The sequence below is a fragment of the Eptesicus fuscus genome, chromosome 21, assembly GCF_027574615.1.
Source record: "Eptesicus fuscus isolate TK198812 chromosome 21, DD_ASM_mEF_20220401, whole genome shotgun sequence".
NCBI classification, from domain to species: Eukaryota; Metazoa; Chordata; class Mammalia; order Chiroptera; family Vespertilionidae; genus Eptesicus; species Eptesicus fuscus.
The window spans coordinates 11505992-11525913 of NC_072493.1; the positions used below are offsets into that span (position 1 = coordinate 11505992).

Here is a 19922-nt window from a genome sequence, read left to right on the forward strand (position 1 = left end):
GAAAGAGAATTACAGGCCAATATCCCTCATGAACATTGATGTCAAAATCCTCAACAAAATTCTAGCAAATCGGCTCCAGCAGTACATCAGAAAGATAATACACCATGACCAAGTAGGATTTATTCCAGGAATGCAAGGATGGTACAATATCCGCAAATCAATAAACGTGATACATCACATAAACAAATTGAGAGATAAAAATCACATAGTCATATCAATAGATGCAGAAAAAGCATTTGACAAAATCCAACACCCTTTCTTGATAAAAACTCTCAACAAGGTGGGAATAGAAGGCTCGTACCTCAACATAATAAAAGCTATTTATGATAAACCCACAGCAAACATCATACTCAATGGGCAAAAACTAAAACCATTTCCCCTAAGAACAGGAACAAGACAGGGATGCCCACTCTCACCACTCCTGTTTGACATAGTACTGGAAGTATTAGCTATCGCAATTAGGCAAGAAGAAGAAATAAGAGGCATCCAAATTGGAAAAGAAGAAGTGAAGCTGTCCTTATTTGCAGATGACATGATATTGTACATAAAAAACCCAAAAGATTCCATCAAAAAACTAATAGACTTAATAAATGAATTCGGCAATGTAGCGGGATACAAAATTAACGCCAAGAAATCTATGGCTTTTCTATACACCAATAATGAACTTACAGAAAGAGAGACTAAAAAAGCAATCCCATTTACCATCGCACCAAAAAAATTAAGATACCTAGGAATAAACTTAACTAAGGAGGTAAAAGACCTATACGCAGAAAACTACAGGACACTGAAAAAAGAGATAGAGGAAGACGTAAACAGATGGAAGAACATACCATGTTCCTGGATTGGTAGAATCAACATCATTAAAATGTCCATACTACCCAAAGCAATCTACAGATTCAATGCACTCCCCATCAAAATACCAACAGCATATTTCACAGACCTAGAAAGAACTCTCCAAAAATTCATCTGGAATAAAAAAAGACCCCGACTAGCCTCAGCAATCCTCAGAAAGAAGAATAAAGTAGGTGGGATCTCAATACCAGATTTCAAGCTGTATTACAAAGCCACTGTTCTCAAAACAGCCTGGTACTGGCACAAGAACAGACATATTGATCAATGGAACAGAATAGAGAACCCAGATATCGACCCAAACCACTATGCTCAATTAATATTTGACAAAGGAGGCATGAACATACAATGGAGTCAAGACAGTCTCTTCAATAAATGGTGTTGGGTAAACTGGACAGATACATGCAAAAAAATGAAACTAGATCACCAACTTACACCATACACAAAAATAAACTCAAAATGGATACAGGACTTAAACATAAGACGGGAAACCATAAAAATACTAGAGGACTCCACAGGCAACAAAATCTCAGACATATGCCAAAAGAACTTCTTCACTGACACTGCCCCTAGGGCAATGGAAGCTAAAGAGAAAATTAACAAATGGGACTACATCAAAATAAAAAGCTTTTTTACAGCAAAAGAAACCATCAACAAAACAACAAGAAAGCCCACCGCATGGGAAAACATATTTGCAAATGCTATCACTGATAAAGGTTTAATCTCCAACATCTACAGGCAGCTTATGCAACTTAATAAGAGGAAGATAAATGATCCAATAAAAAAATGGGCAACAGACCTAAACAGAATATTTTCAAAAGAAGACAGAAGGAAGGCCAAGAGACACATGAAAACATGTTCAAAGTCACTTATTATCCGAGAGATGCAAATCAAAACAACAATGAGGTACCATCTCACACCTGTCAGAATGGCTATCATCAACAAATCAACAAACAACAAGTGTTGGCGAGGATGCGGAGAAAAAGGAACCCTCGTGCACTGCTGGTGGGAATGCAGACTGGTGCAGCCACTGTGGAGAACAGTATGGAGTTTCCTCAAAAAACTGAAAATGGAACTCCCATTTGACCCAGTAATCCCACTCCTGGGAATATATCCGAAGAAACTAGAAACACCAATCAGAAAGGATATATGCACCACTATGTTCATAGCAGCACAATTTACAATAGCTAAGATTTGGAAACAGCCTAGGTGCCCATCAGCAGATGACTGGATCGGAAAACTGTGGTACATCTACACAATGGAATACTATGCTGCCATAAAAAAGAAGGAATTCTCATCATTTGCAGCAACCTGGATGGAATTGGAGAACATTATGCTAAGCGAAATAAGCCAGTCAATGAAAGAAAAATACCACATGATCTCACTCATTTAGGGATAGTAAAGAACATTATAAAGTGGTGAACAAAAAGATAGATACAGAGTCAGTAAAGCATCAAACAGACTTTCAAAGTACAGGGGGAAAGTTTGGAAAGGTGGGGGAGTTATGAAATCAAACGAAGGACTTGTATGCATGCATATAAGCATAAACAATGGACGCAAAACTCTGGGGGGGGGAGGGCATGTGTGGGTGTGGGGTGGGGGGTAATAGTAAGATATGTACACATATAATACCTCAATAAAAATATTAAAAAAAAAAAAAAAAAAGAAATATGGATGAGAAACATCAATCAGCTGCCTCCTGCATGCCCACTACGGGGAACATAGCCTGCAACCCAGGCACATGCCCTGATCAGGAATCAAACCAGTTACCTCTTAGTTCAGGGTGGATGATCAACCACTGAACCACACCGGCCAGGCCTAAAGTAAAAACTTTTTAAAGGCCACAGAATTGTCTGAAAATGTCTCTCTTCAACAAAACTCAAGCTTCTCATGAGAAGCTTGGCCACCAAGTAACCAAATAAATTTTGGGTTTCTAAATTAATGTCTTAGAAAACTTGAATTTGCCAAGTTGACACATGAACACATTTCTCTTTTAGATAGGACTTAAAATTTTTTCTTTTTAGAAATTTAAGGACTATTTTAGTTTACCGATAAAATTCCCAAAACAAAACCAGCAAGTAGTTTTCACTTTTTACTCCCATTTTCAGTAGAGATTTACACTGAGAAGCAATATATAGCAGATAAGGTACATTTTATCACTTCATTATATCTACTTTTCCCCCTTGATTCTCTTTCTCTTTTTTTGGCTATGTGAGTCAGCCATTAGTGGACTTAGTGAAGCCTACTGACATCACTAATGACAGTCTTCTAAATTGAACACATACCCAAATTCTGATCTAAAAGATTACCACTACTTTGAGACCCTGTGGAGAGAAATATAGATGTCCCAGAATACACAGCTGTTAAATTTCTTAATTTGATATTAAGAAGAAATCTTGGCTACAAAGAAGAATTTTAAATGGTATATGTGTAAGATTGCTACCTTTGTAAATATTCTGATTTAGAAATATTTGAAACTTTCTGATCTTCAACTTGTCGCATAGCCAATGGCTAGAAATAATTCCTGTGGAAACTGATTATACTGAGGAAGGGGAAAGTGCTCTTAAATTTAACTTTGGATATTCTATGCTTTATTATTCTGAGAAATGTATCATTTATTCATGAGTTCCCTGGACCTATTTTCACCTAGATTCTACCAATACTTCTACAATTAAACTCAAAATCTAATTTTTACTGAGAGAAAATGTAAGGCATTTAAAAGTATTTTGTGGCCCATCTCATAGAACAATTTGAAAGACTCTTAGTGTTGTCTTAAATAACATTCAATTGCTATTCTTGCTTTTGAATTCTATTACCATGTGAGCTCCATGAAGGCAGAGATTTTGTTCTTGTTGCCTGATGTATAGTAAGCAATCAATAAATATTTGTTGAATGAATGAAGAAATGGATGCATTAATCTTCCTTTACCTTTAGCACAAGTCAATTTAGTTCACTGTGGATTATTTGGTTAATTTTACAATGCAGTGTGTTGCATATTTTCATTAATAGTATTTTTGGCCTAAAAATTTCCAATATCTAAAGACAAGTTTATATTATAATTCAATTAGAAACTGCTTATGAATAACCATTGACAAATAAATACATCCACCTACAATTACTGCTTAACAGATCTATATATAATTTTCCCAAAAATTTATTTAGAGAAAAATCCTTATCATTTTAGTTTTATTTCCCTTCTGGAAAGTGAGAATAGGTGGAATAGGTTGAGCAAGAGTCTTTTACTTCTCCAAAGGAGACCACTGACAAGCAGGTATGTCGACTGGTGTAGATAAATAAGAAAAGGACACTTTTTTTAATGCCCACACAAAGATACAAGTCTTTCTATGACCATTGACAATTTCGTTTTCTGAGTCCTATTCTGGTCGGCATTCTGTTCTAGTTCTGAATGAATTCCAGCTGGAATCCTGCTGGTGCTGCCTGCAAGCATGGAAGGTGCTTCTCTGGGCTGTCTGATGTTACTAGGTGGGGATGAGGGATGCTTGACCTGCAAGAGGAAAAGCATTTCTTCTGGTATATGCTCTAGCCTCCTGGTACTAATGGGTTTCCTATTCTATCTCTGCTGGTGCTGGGGAAGCACCTGGGTAGGTTGCCTTCTGCCACTGGGTAGAAGGTTAAGACTGCAGGGTCTGGGTAGCTCATGTCACTAGGTCAAGGTTTGGGTCTGTTCACCTTCTGCCACCTAAAAGAGCCTTCTGTCACTGGGTGGAGGGCTGGGATACACTTGGCCTGGATTTTTCTCTGCTCTTAGGTGGAGGGCCAGGAGCTGCTAGGTCTGGCTCTGTCTGCTGTCAGGGGAAGAATAAGGGAGACACAGGGCCTGCTAGCACCACCAATGCGGTGGAGGGACATGTGTGCTGCTGCCTGGTGGCGAGGTGGGGGTTGCCCCCCTGGTTCTGCCATTGCCATTACTGCAGTTAGACTGACCTCCTGGCAGAGCAGGCCCACTGCAGATAATTGATAGGGATGTGACTTAGGGTGGGATGACCCTCCCAAGTTCTGTATTGCTACTGCAGGTATGGGTGGAGGGGGTGGGTCAGTTGTTGTCACTAGATAGAGTCATCCCAACAAGTCTTTGCTGGGCTCTCCCTTTCCTGGCCTCTGGCCAAAGAGAGCAGGCTTTTCATGCTTATTTACTGACTTGTTTTTTTGCCTATGCCTATTGCCAGTTCTGAGTTGCAGATCTCTCTAGTGCCCAATCCAGATAAATGGGAGATAAAAAGAGAACCCAGGAAACTTGGTGTCGTTCTTCAAAATGTGAAGTCCCTAGCCAGTCTACTTTCTTCTCTCTATATTTTAAAGTCCTTTTATGATTGTTCAATTATTTCTAAGGTATTTAGTAGATTTAGAAGGGAGGAAAAGGTTAAAGTAAATATATACTTTCTTGTCCCAGAACCCACAACTGTATCTTAATGGACCTGTAAATAATATTAAATGGCTTGAGAGATGTCATGCTATCTTTTCTTCCTTCTTTTTCACTAGGTATTTATCGAGCCCTTTACAAAGTTCTAGGTAATGTTCAAGGTTCTGGGGATCAGTGATGATGAATAAGATGGATAAAGCCCTACTAGTGAAAATTACATTTTAGTGAGAGAGGAAAAAAATACAAACGACCTAGGGATTGGGGGAAAACTTTTAAGCCAATTCAAAAAATGCAGAAGGTAAGTAAGATAGAGACATATTTATCCATCCCAATAGCATTTGAATTTATAAGAAATATTGGTATTGATACATTATGCCAAACAACTTTTAAAGTGCTCTCTTCTATTGATGTCAAATAATAACATCTTTTGAAACTTAGAACAATCCTTAGTAAAAGTTTGTTATCAGCAAGCAGCATTTAGTTCAAGTACAAATAAGTATGGTTAAAATAAAGATTTAAGGGGAGTGCCCTAGCCTGTTTGGCTCAGTGGATAGTGTGTCAACCTGTGGACTGAAGGGTTTGATTCTGGTCAAGAGCATGAACCTCGGTTGCAGACTTGATCCCTAGCCCCGGTGGGGGCAGGTGTGGGAGACAACCAATCGATGTGTCTCTCACACAGATGTTTCTCTGTCTCTCCTCCTCCTTCCACTCTCTCTAAAAATCAATGGAAAAATATACTCAGGTGAGGTTTAACAATAACAACAAGATTTATAGGGTAGGGAATAATAGAGTGAAAAAATATAGAATTTTGAGGGCAACCTAAGTGGTAATCTCTTGTCAGTTACTAGCTGTATGACCTTGAATAAATCACAACTTCTTTAGGCCTTGGTTTATCACCTGTAAAATTCGATTGAACTAGATTATCTCTATGGCTCCTCAAAGCTCCTAAATCTTTCTTTCCCTATCCAACCAGTAGAGAAAAGTATATGCTCTCAACTATTTTTCACACTAATCCAATTAACCACTCCTTACAAAGCTGAAACTGAGAGAATGCACATCAACACTTTATCCCTGGGTCCTAAACCTGCATCACAGAGTCTTTGAGCGATTTATCTAACATTTACACTCACATCTACCTGCACCTATATAGATATAGAAAACTTTGTGGAAATATTCCCCCAAAATTGTTAATAACAGTTTACACTGTATACTTTATCTTATTTAATATGCATTACTTTTGTGTTAAGGATATATACACGTTGGGTAAAACTGAAAATGAATCATAATGTTTTGGCACTAGTTGTTATCCTTACTCCCCACTCTTCCAAACTCTCTCCAAGGAATTAGAAACTTACTTCAGAGCAAAAGCTTTCAATATATGACCATAACATCATATTTGGGCATCAAGTTTTAAATCTTATTGTAATTAATAGTTATTTATCAAACTGTTTCTTGCATAATTAATGCCATAACAGAAATTTAAAAGTCATTTATGTTGCTCAGTCTTCATCATTAAAGTATACTTAATTAAATCTCCCAAATGGTACCTTGGCATTATACTAAAGCTGTGATTTCAAGGTATCATAAAAATAAGCCATTTGTCAAGGAAAATTCCTGGTTCTAAAAGCTACTGTCTTTTAAATTGATCAGTACTTTCTAATTAATGATACCATATTTATAAAAACAAATGAAAATTTTAAACTAAGTTATAAAAACAAATGAAAATTTTAAACTAAGTTAGCTGAGTATTCAAATTAATTTTATATGTTTTTAAAATATTTTAATATTTTATTGATTTTTTACAGAGAGGAAGAGAGAGGGAAAGAGAGTTAGAAACATCGATGAGAGAGAAACATCGATAAGCTGCCTCCTGCACACCCCCTACTGGGGATGTGCCCGCAACCAAGGTATATGCCCTAGACCGGAATCGAACCCGGGACCTTTCAGTTTGCAGGCTGACGCTCTATCCACTGAGCCAAACCTGTCAGGGCTAATTTTATATCTTCATAAAATTATTTTTATCATTATTTAAGTTGATAAAATTGTCAAAATAAGGAGGTCTGAATTTTGAAAAAGAATAATATGTGCATGTATGTTTGCGTCATTTTTTAGGCTTGTAAGATTTGAATCAACTGACTAAATATTTTTGTTACTAAAAATTAAATGGAGCCCTAACTGGTTTGGCTCAGTGGATAGAGCATTGGACTTCGGACTGACAGGTCCCAGGTTCGATTCTAGTCAAGGGAATGTACCTTGGTTGCGGGCACATCCCCAGTAGAAGCTGTGTAGGAGGCAGCTGATTGATGTTTCTCTCTTATTGATGTTTCTAACTCTCTATCCCTCTCCCTTCCTCTCTGTAAAAAAGCAATAAAATATGTTTAAAAAAAATTAAATGGAGCTTCCAAAACCTTTCAACCTTCAATTCATAATCTTGTACGATAAATTTCACATTGGATTAGGTTAACTGTTCTATCTGCCTGATATTCTATGAAAAGAAGCATCAAGGAATTTTTGTAGAAGAGAACAAAGTTGGCAAAGGATAGACCACAAATGTTCAAGACTTTCTTTTTTTTTTTTTTTTTTAATGTATTTTTATTGATTTCAGAGAAGAAGAGAGAGGAGAGAGAGATAAAAACATCAATGATGAGAGAGAATCACTGATCGGCTGCCTCCTGCACACCCCCTACTGGGGATCCAGCCCACAATCCAGGCATGTGCCATTGATCGGAATCGAACCCAGAACCCTTTAGTCCACAGGCCAACACTCTATCCACTGAGCCAAACCAGCGAGGGCAAAACTTTCTTTAATGATTAATTAATTATGGTATTATTTATCTAATGAACATGGTTTGAATTATTTTTGCTTAGAGGTGTTACTTTTATACTGAAGCTTAACCTATTCTTTTTAGTCCTAGCTAAGCGACCTTGGGCAAATTATTTAGCCTCTCTGGAACCTTGGTTTCCTCATCTATGAAATGAGAATAATAAATTACCTACCTCATAGAGTTTGAGGTAGGTAATTTATTATGAGAGAATGCCGGTAAAGAGTGTGGCATATTGCTGAGCACTTAATATATGTCCAATGTGCATAAGCTATGATTATACATAGCACAGGTTTATAAATTTTCTTGTATTTGAATCAGATAATCTTGGCAGTTTACTCATCAGTGCAAAATTTCTCACTAATCTACTCTGGGAAAGTGTTTGCGATCAGAAGTTATAATGGCAAGCTATACTGAACACATTATGTACGTGAAAGCTAAATTTTACTACTGACAATAGAGAAAAAAGCTACCATATTTGATAAAATTTATTAAGCATATTATTCCCTTTTAAATGTAAATACTTTTAATTTTATAATTTAATTTTATTTAACTCATGAATTTCATGGCAGAAAAATATAAGTAAAAGCTAGGATTATAGGAATAAACCAATGGCCATTATGTAATTGACATCTTCATTTATAATGGCACAAAAGTATCACTGAGTATCACAGCTGTATTAGAAATCTGAGAAAAGAATCTATCATATAACATCCTGAAGATATATCTTTGTTATCCCTTGGGATTAGCAGAGAAGTAAATAAAAATGTCAGAAGAAAGAGCCTAAAGCAACTTTTTCAAATGTTGATAGTTCATATTTTGGTCTCTTCAGTCTCAATGTCAAGTACTAATCTTATTAGTAGAAAATTTTTTACATACATTACTGTACTTTACACATACTTTTAAGATTTTTAATATTGGGGAATGGAAAACAAAACAAAAAAAAAAACCCTCTACTCTAGCATGTTAAAAAAAAAAGTTGTTTACATGGTGAATGAAGGGAAATATCAAGTTGGGAAACTAATCTCTGCATTCAGTAAAAAAAAAATATTTATTTTACAGTATAGAAGAGACCCTGCTAAGTGTTCCAAGTACATAAGAGAAAACAAAATGTTAGTTTGCTAGGGAAATATATAAGAATCAACTTAGTACCTTTCATTGCCTCTTCAAAAGAGCAAGGTCTTGCTGGACTAGATATTTCCTTCTTCACATTTACATTCAAAGCACCAGCTGCTGCTATTAAAAAAAGAAGGAAAGATTAATGCTCTAACCCCAACTGAGCTACCCAGCCAGGATAGATCTTCTAAATTTTTAACATTTCAATTGCTCTTACTTGTTTCTAAAGCATCTATTTTGCCTAAATGCTTAAAATTATATTTAAAATATTTATTCACCAGCAGTCTTTGGTATTTTTGATTACACAGATTAGAAAATGTTACAGGCATTTAACTCTATTTGTGATTCTTATCACTTATGATTCCAAGCAATCTCTTCTCTCTCCCAAAATGCAATCCTGTAAGTCAGCTAGACTAAACTATTAGCAGTTTCCCAAAGTTGTCACTTTTCATTTTTCTGCAGACTAGAGAAACTCAATGAATGTTAATTCTTACTAAAGAGTAAGCTGTATGATAACTCTGGAGAGTCTGGCTTCAGAGCATTCCTAGCTTTTCTTTTCTTGTTTTTTTTTTTCTTTTTCAAAAGCCAGGCTCTTTTAAAAAAAAATTTTTTTTAAATTGATTTCAGAGAAAGGAAGAGGGAGAGAGAGAGAGAAACATCAATGATGAAAGAGAATCATTGATTGGTTGTCTCCTACACGCCTCCTACTGGGGATCCAGCCCCACAACTTGAGTATGTGCCCTAACTGGGAATCGAACTGTGACCTCCTGGTTCATTGGTGGACACTCAACTACTGAGCCACACCGGCCAGGCTACCACTTTTTCTTTTTGGTTGTCTGGTCTTCATATCCTTCCAAAGTACCAGAAATTAATCATTCATTTTAGTTCAGACTTTTTTTTTTTTTTACATACCTGGGTCTGGAGTGTAAGTGAATGGTTGAACATCATGAGATCTTCCAGCATTGGTCACTACATATATTCCCACTGATACTGGCAAAGTTATATGTTGGTCATGATATGGAGGAACCTTCACAATAAGATGATTCTAATTGAAAGAAAATTACAAGAGTCAGAAAAGAAGCATTATTTAAATAAAAATTTTGAAATAAAAATTATAATTAAGTACATTTCCTTTTAGCTATAAAGGTCAAAAGTCTGACTAGAAAAATTATTTTAAAGCTTAGGTTCATAGACATCAGGATATTAATCTTTTTTTAAAAACATATTTTATTGATTTTTTTTTTTTTTTTACAGAGTGGAAGGGAGAGGGATAGACAGAAACATTGATCAGCTGCCTCCTGCACACTCTCTACTGGATATGTGCCCGCAACCAAGGTACATGCCCTTGACTGGAATCGAACCTGGGACCCTTCAGTTCGCAGGCCGAAGCTCTATCCACTGAGCCAAACTGGTTAGGGCCAGGATATTAATCTTAAAACTATTTTTAAGATAAAATTCAAATGTTTTATAATGACTAACAAGGTTCCTGCCCTAACAACTTCCTCTTATCCCCATCCTCCCCAGATTGTTTATATTCTAGGCATACTGACCTTCTCAGTTCATTCTTTTAACACACTAAATTCACTTTTACCTCAGAGCCTTTACAACCTGCTGTTCTCTCCCACTAGAATATTCTTCCTTCACCTCTTAAAATGGCTAGTTCCTTACCCATTTTTAGGTATTATTCAAATGTTACCTCCTCGGAGAAGCCATCTCTGACCATCCTTTTAAAAGTGGCACCCCGATCAGTCCTAATCACATAATCTTGTTTCTTTCTAAATTAGCATTTATCACTACCTGAAATTACTGTGATGATGTGTGTTTTTTTCCCTCTCTCCAACCTCAAGAATGTAAGTTCCATGAGAACATAGGATGTTCTGTTCTTCATTCTACTTATCCTGTTAAGCACCTTACACAAGAAATACACAAATATATTTGCTGAATAAAAGAATGAGTACATTTTGAGAAAAAAACTATGCCCAACAAGCACAGTATCAGTTACCATGTTCTGTACAACCTTAGTTGATGTGTACAAGGCGGTTCACTGCTTCCTAATCACTTAGCCAAACATGCTTCAGTTTACCCCAAGTCAGTCAAATTTACCCTCATTTAACCAAATAGGGTTCAGTCTACCATGATCCTGGAAATCAAAGTTATTTTTTTGTCAGAATAGTGGCAGAAACATCCTTATAAGAAAAGGAGAGTTCATAAATGCTTCACCAACAGTTACTCAAGGTTGCCACATCTTCTTGGAAGATATTGTGAACCATCTGGACGTATCTCTTCTTCCCTGGTACAATATAGTAATGGGAAGGAACATCAAGGGATGGTGATTATACTTTTGTACAGAGGACGAGATATGCAGGAGGCAAATGATGACAGCTGAGGGCGAAGTGAATTTGATGACATTTTTTACTTTCTAAGATTTTTCTTAAACCACAGAAGAATAAAAATAAATAAGACACAAAAGAATTACAAACCTTTTTGTCTTAATATTTTTTGATAAATTGGATACAGATTCTCAATTTTTTGCCTCTTCTAGCTCTCTGCTAGCTTTCATGTGCTCTTTTCTATTCCTATCAGCATTTGATGCTATATTTTAGGCTTTGAGTATTTTACACATTAGTATGTTCCTGCCTCTCTATTCTCTATGATCTATACCTAAACATACTACCTTTTTAGTATGTTCCTGCCTCTCTATTCTCTATGATCTATACCTAAACATACTACCTTAGTCTTCTATCTGATTTGCATATAAATTTGCCCTTCTCTTCTGTTGTCTTAACACCTGAATTTGCTCCTATTTGCTCTACATACTAATTCTTAAGTTATTTCTTTCTCCTTGTTTTCAAGCTCTTTTTTCTTATTATATAAAAACAATACATAGTGAGTGCCTGCAAATACACACTCTTTAATACAAGTGTAACAAATTATTCTTCTGAATGCAAAAAGGTAACAAACATAAAAATACTTGGAACTCAATAAATAAATTTTCTTTGATTTAACTAATAGTAGGTTAAGATAATCCAAATCCTCAGAACAAATAAATATTAAGAAAGAAATGTTTCAACGGAAAAAAAAATCCCATTTACCATTGCACCAAAAAAATTAAGATACCTAGGAATAAACTTAACTAAGGAAGTAAAAGACCTGTACTCTGAAAACTACAGGACATTGAAAAAAGAGATAGGCTATATTACCAAGCCACGGTTCCCAAAACTGCCTGGTACTAGCACAAGAACAGACATATAGACCAATGGAACAGAACAGAGAATTAGAAATCGACCCAAGCCATTATGCTCAATTAATATTTGACAAAGGAAGCAAGAAAATTTTATGAAATGGAGTCAAAACAGTCTCTTTAATAAATGGTGCTGGGAAATTTGGACAGATACATGCAAAAAAAAAAATTAAACTAGATCACCAACTTACATCATACACAAAAACAAACTCAAAATGGCTAAAGGACTTGAATGTAAGACGGGAAACCATAAAAATCCAACAAGACTCCATAGGCAGCAAAATAGCAGACATATGTCATAGCAATATCTTTACAGACACAGCTCCTAGGGCAATGGAGACTAAGGAGAAAAAAAACAAATGGGACTACATCAAAATAAAAAGCTTCTGCACAGCAAAAGAAACCATCAACAAAACAAGAAAGCCCACTGCATGGGAGAACATATTTGCCAATGATATTTCGGATAAGGGTTTAATCTCCAAAATTTACAGAGAACTCATACAACTTAACAAAGGAAGATAAACGATCCAATCAAAAAATGGGCAAAGGATCTAAACAGACACTTTTCGAAAGAGGACATATAGAAGGCCCAGAGACATGAAAACATGCTCAAAGTCACTAATAATTTGAGAGATGCAAATCAAAACAACGAGACACCATCTCACACCTGTCAGAATGGCTATCATTAACAAATGACAAGTGCTGGAGAGGATGCAGAGAAAAAGGAACCCTCCTGCACTGCTGGTGGAAATGCTTACTGGTGCAGCCACTGTGGAAACCAGTATGGAGTTTCCTCAAAAAGTTAAAAATGGAATTCCCATTTGACCCAGTAATCCCGCTTCTAGGACTATATCCCAAGAAACCAGAAACACCAATCAGAAAGGATATATGCACCCCTATGTTCATAGCAGCACAATTTACAATAGCTAAGATTTGGAAACAATCTAAGTGCCCATCAGCAGATGAATGGATTAAAAAACTGTGGTACATCTACATAATGGAATACTACACCGCTATAAAAAAGAAGGAACTTTTACCATTTGCAACAGCATGGATGGAATTGGAGAGCATTATGCTAAGCGAAATAAGTCAGTCGGAGAAATATAAGTATCACATGATCTCACTCATATGTGGGATATAATGATCAACATAATTTGCTGAACAAGAATAGATCCAGAGACAAATGGTGGAGTGGGGGGAAGGGTTAGAGAGCAACCAAAGGACTTGTATGCATACATATTAGCATAACCAATGGACACAGACACTGGGGCAGTGGGGGAGGGGGGGAGAGAAGTAGGGGATAGTGGGGGCGGGGTGTCAATTGGGTAAAAAGGAGACATATGTAAAACTTCAGACAATAAAAATAAATAAATAAGAAAAATGTTTTTTATTAGCAATGCAATTTGCTAATGCTTTAAACTTTTTTAAAATAGAGAATTGTCACTTCTAGCATCAGTGACATAGTTGTATTTCAGTTAAAGAAACTCAAAAAACTTTAAATGATTTCTATCAATCCCATATAAAGAAAAAATTTAATCTTTTGATTGAGGAAATTTTGGAACAAAACCGAATTTCTCAGAGAGTAAACAATCAAACTATAAAAAGTCTTAAATTAGCCCCAGGGGCATGGCTCAGTGGTAGAGCATCGACCTCTGAACCAGGATTCCTGCCTACAGGCTCGATCCCCAGCGGGGTCATGCAGGAGGCAGCCAATGGATGATTCTCTCTCATTGTTAATGTTTCTATCTCTCTCTTCCCCACCCCCTCTGAAATCAATAAAAAAATATTTTTTAAAAGTCTTAAAATGAAATACCTGATGAAATAATTCCATGTCGATTTCAGCTTCTGACTTCCAAGAGTTTTCATCTGATTGAAACAAAAACAGTGATTTACTAAAAATTTTTATTTAGTTTTTTACTTTGTAGCTATGACTAGCTTTACAACAAAGTGAAACATGCAACAATCTCTATGGTAGTGATATTATGTCTACTTACCAGAAACATTTTCTTGGAAAATCACTTTAGTTCCTTTCAGAAAGTTCTTGCCAATTAAAAATACTTCTTCCTCTCCTTTCACTGAACAGCTATGCAAGCTTTTCTTTAAGATTTCTGGCACTCCTGCTGGCTGAGCTGTGGGTATACATAAGCATTCCATAAAAAGAACCACCAACACATTTCTTATCTAAAATCAACCCTCAATTATCTAGTTCTATAAGTTGTCTTTGTTAACCTCTAAATTGACTTTACTTTTACCCTAACAGAGAACAACAAAAAAACACAGAAAAATCCATATTAATTTTTAATGACTCTTGCAAGATTGTATAAGAATGGGTTAATGTCTGAGACAGTGGTTCTCAACCTTTTTTGGCCATGCCCCACCTAAGCATCTCTAAAATCCTGACACACACACACCCCCGACATATAATTCTTATTACTCAAAAAGTGAACTCCTATTCACATAGAGGAAGCCTAAAAGGTCATTAATTTGGTCTAAACAAGCTTCCAAAGGGCATCCATGAAAGAGAAAAACGAAAAGACAGTTGAATACTGAGGAAGAAATCACTAAGAAATTGTTTAAAAAATAATAATAATATGAAGTGATATGAAAATAGCAAATAAAGTTTCAAAACATAATAGAGAACTGAAATGCATAAATATGTCACAATATGTATTTATATACTGTATTTTAGGCCCCTAGAACCATAACAAATACAAAAAATTCACTGATAATAACTCATTCTCAAATTGCCCCCCTTAAAAATCAAATTGCCACCCTGTGGGGCATGTGCCCCACGCTGGGAACTACTGGTCTAAGATGAGGTTTTAATTTGTCATCTTTGTTTTCTCATTACAGGAATAAAAAAGTTTTAAAACATGAATTTGTTTTAAAATTCAAAACATGGGTATGTTTTTGTCTTAGTAAGTTTTTAAAACTTCAACCTAGAAATATGCTTATCCCACAATTCTAATCTTAAAAATGTCAGCTATGTTATGCCATTAGAAGACTTCCGAGGTAATGAGTGTCTGGGTGGTACTGGGAGGGGCTCCTTTAAGGATCCAGATCCAGGAGTCAGAGAATACATATCAACAGAGTACCTGAACACAGACTGCATCCAATTCAGAATAATTCTACATGGAATTTCCCTGAACTGGGTGGGATACCCTGAGGTTAAAAAAGAAAATGCACTTTCTTTCCATTATGAAAACTAACAAACCACTACTAAAATTAACAAAGAGGTTGACAAGCACTGAAGAGCTAGATCTATTGAATAAATTATAATCAGCTTACCAACTTCCTCATGCCAGTATTTCTTTAAGAAAATTTATTAGGTATTGCTTAGCAAATAGGTTCCAAAGTCAAATTAATCAGAGAAATAAATACTGGGTTAAGCAAAATTAAATGAACAAAAGAATTTCTTCAAGCATTTCATATTCTGATGTACACTAAATATCCAAGAAGTGGGATATAGTATAACTCCAGAAACATTCTTCCTTATTGACACCTAAGGACTAGTTATCTACCAGAATACTTTCTCGGATACTGGTGTATGTAAGTAAATACATCTGTTAAGTGCTCAAAAATCTGTTCCCCATAAAATTAAGCACTTTGATATACACTATTTTCTAAAAAATTAAATTTATTGGGTAACATTGGTTAATGAAATTACATTATTTGTTGTTTTAGTAAATCCTTACAATATTTATACTGCCAAGGTAAGCTTATACCAGGTGTACCGGTTAATAATTCGAATTTTGTTATCAAAGAAGACACGATAATTTCAAGAGAAACATCAAAAGTGCTTTATTCAAAGTATTGTCCATCGCTAGCTACACATTTCCCCATCTTTCAGGTAATTTGTGGATATCGTCCCAATAGAACTTTTCTTGTTTTGAGGCAAACCATTCAGAGACCCAATTTTCCACTTCTTCGTATGTTTTGAAGTACTGCTCAGAGAATGCGTGTTCCATCCATCGGTACAAGTGGCAATCTGAAGGAGCAAGGTCTGGTGAATACGGCGGGTGGGTTAATACTTCCCAGGCAAGATCTTTTAACATCTCTTTAACTGGCTTTGATGTGTATGGTGGTGCGTCATCATAAAGCAAAATTACTTTGCCGTGTCTTCTGGAACATTCTGGTGGTTTTATGATCAAAGTGTGGTTCAAATTGATTATTGTCGGTAGCGATCAGTATTAACGGTTTCACCTGGTTTTAGAAGCTCATAATATACCACACCTTCCTAATCCCACCAAACACAGAGCATTGTCTTCTTTCTGAAGCGATTTGGCCTTGCAGTCGATGTTGATGGTTGACCCAGGATCAACCCATGATTTTGTGTGTTTGGGATTCTCAAAATAAATCCACCTTTCATCGCCAGTCACAATTCAATGCAAAAAAGCCTTTCTTTTGTGCTGTTGAAGCAACATTTTACTGATGACTCTTTGATTTTCCATTTGTCTTTTGTTCAGTTGATGTGGCACCCATTTTCCTTCAAAATCTTTCCCATTACTTGTAAATGATTGGAAAACGTTTAATCTTTCTGCAAATTGTTTTTGAGTCTGACACGCATCTTCATCCAATAATGTTTGTAATTGTTGGTCTTCAAACCTTTTCAGTTGACCTGGATGTTCTTTGTCTTTCACATTGAAATCATCACCTTTAAAGAGTTTAAACCAGTGTTCACAAGTATCTTGAGATGGAGCATGTTCACCATAAGCTTCCTGAAGTATTCAGCAGCACTTTTCTTCAAAATAAAGTAATGAATTATAACTTCCTGCAAATGCTCTATTTTTGGCACGAAATTCGACATTTTTAAATGTAAAAATATTTATGATGTTCACACCTTCAGCAAATTTGACATATGAAGTTTTGAAGCTTGTTGTCAATACAACAAAATAGCATACATATCAAATTGCATATATATCAACATATGTGTAACTCCATCTATTGAAAAAAAATCCGCCTTATTAACCGATACACCTAGTATATGGCTTGCATAAGTCATCAACTTGTAAATTAATGAGATATTCCACTATACTTTAGGAAAACTTTAAGTTACTTATATTTAACTAGAGGGCCGATGCATGAAATTTGTGCATGGGTCTCAGCCCCACCCGCAGTGGCCACCTCGGCCCTCACAGCCCCGGCTTCGTCCGGAAGGACATCTGGTCTAATTAGCATATTATGCTTTTATTATTATAGATTAGAGGCCTAGTGCACAAAATTTGTGCACAGTGTGTGTGTGTGTGTGTGTGTGTGTGTGTGTGTGTGTGTGTCTCAGCCTGGCCTGCACCCTCTCGCAATCTGGGACCACTGGCTCCTAACTACTCGCCTGCCTGCCTGATCGCCCCTAACCGCCTCTGCCTTGGCCCCCGCCACTGTGGCATCTCCTGGAAGGACGTCTGGAATGTCGTTCGGCTATCTGGTCTAATTAGCATATTACACTTTTATTATTATAGATTATTATTATAGTTCATTTTATCTTTACAAGAATGTAATGTGGGAAACTGTTATGAAAACATTCACAGCTCCTCTTACCCTAGAGGAAAGGCTGTAATTCTCACTCCACTCACATCAGAATTAGCCACGTAACAGTGTGAATAATGAAATGTGAATTGAAGTAATGTGCCAGTTCCAAGCAAAAGTTTTAAGAGCCTCACATGGTTTGACCATCTCCTTTTTCCTCCACTACAAAGATGGCAATATCCCAGATAAGGGTAGCTTCTTCAACCTGGATCCCAGAGTGGAACTGTTTCCATAACACAGCCAATAACATAAAGTGAGAGAGGAGTAAAGCTTCGTTGTTTAAGGCACTGAGTTTTGTTTGTTTGTTTTTCCAGAGAGGAAGGGAGAAGGGTAGAAAGAGATAGAAACATCAATTATGAAAGAGAATCACCTATCGGCCACCTCCTGCACGCCCCCCACTGGGGACCGAGCCCGAAACCTGGGCATGTGCCCTTGACTGGAATCGAACCCAGTAACCTTCAGTCCACAGGCCGATGCTCTATCCACTGAGCCAAATCGGCTAGGGCTGTATAACCTTTTTAAATAAAAAATTTACTGAACTAATTTACAACGTTTTGGAGTAACTCTGCAACTAAATATTTGTTTTTTAAGAGACATTAAAAATATGGTAAATATTATTTTTACTAGCAAACAGTAAGTGGTGCAAAATTATATAAATATATTGTATTAACAAAATGAATGGAAAGTCTATAACCTTTCCCCCCATTTTCAAATACTATGTGGAAATTCCACTTCACTGATTATTATCAAAAATTTTTTCCTGTCTCATTTTTTCCTTTCATGTATTAAAGGTCTAAGATAGCAAAATAGGCCCCTGTGAAGGTACAATGTATATTTACCTCCTATATATTTATGTGTACAATACATAAGAACTAGTCTGTTGCTGTTCAAGATAATTTAACTTTAAACTTTTGAGCTTAAAAAGTCTTTTCAATAAAAAAGTTTAATGGTTACCTAACAGGATAGACTTCATACTAAACAGAACTAAAGTCAGGATTATTTAAGCATTAACTGTTTTAGTTTTACCTTTAATTAGTTAGTAAGCTGACTCTTGAAAGTGTTTAAAAAGAATAAACACAAGAAAGTAGCCACCTTTCTAGTATTATAAAAACAGTGTGTTTATAGATGCTTTCAAATTGTAGTCTCGAAAAACAAAGCTGAAAAAAGTAATGAATATTTGAATACTGAAAAACAACAAAGCAAATATTTCAACCTGTCAAAAGAATTAGTAAAGCTTTTTAATAATGATTTCTGTGAAGAGAAGAAAAGTTTACTCAATATATTTTTAAGTTGTAAGACAGACAAGGGAAGTAGAAACTTATTAAATTCAGTCAGATTTACTATAATAAGCATAAAATAAAATCTAATATACATTATTGAAGAAAGCTATGATTAATTTTGCTTTATTAAACAAATTACTACAGTCTTCGGGCAAGGGAAAAAAAAGAAATAAACAAATGGGACTACATCAAACTAAAAAGTTTTTGCATTGCTGGTGTGGCTCAATTGGTTGAGCATCATTCCATGCACCTGGTTCTATTCTAGGTCAGGGTACATGCCTGGGTTGCAGGCTCAGTCCCCAGTAGGGGGCGTGCAGGAGGTAGCCAATCGATGTTTCTCTTTTTCCCTCTCCCTTCCTCTCTCTAAAATCAATAAAAAATATTTTTTAAAAGTTTTGCATAGCAAAGGAAATCATCAACAAAATGAAAAGACAACCTACTGAACAGAAGAAATTTGCCAATGACATGTCTGATAAGGGGTTAATATCCAAAGTTTATAACGAATTCACACAACAACAACAACAAAAACAAAAACACAATCCAATAAAAAAGTGGGCAGAGCCACAGTCGCATAGGGGCCATCAGGAGAGAACTTGGGGGTCAACAGAGGTGGGGCACAGACCTTCACCCCCCCAAGTTTGCAGGGGCCTGAACCTTCACCCCTGCTGAAGGAGATCTCCTGCGCCCATGGCTGCTCAGCTTCACATGCC

At 36.1% G+C, this 19922-nt stretch overlaps 1 protein-coding gene across 1 annotated transcript in view; it reads right to left on the bottom strand.

Annotated features, from left to right (window-relative positions):
• Positions 1 to 19922, bottom strand: part of NFAT5 (nuclear factor of activated T cells 5) — a 125014-nt gene that overhangs the window by 18525 nt on the left and 86567 nt on the right. Inside the window, exons 8-11 of the mRNA XM_008139960.3 lie at positions 14404 to 14538; positions 14223 to 14275; positions 10081 to 10213; positions 9205 to 9288 (exon numbers count right to left, since the gene is read on the bottom strand). Coding sequence (XP_008138182.2) covers positions 9205 to 9288; positions 10081 to 10213; positions 14223 to 14275; positions 14404 to 14538 — 405 coding nt within the window. The remainder of the gene's footprint in view (positions 1 to 9204; positions 9289 to 10080; positions 10214 to 14222; positions 14276 to 14403; positions 14539 to 19922) is intronic.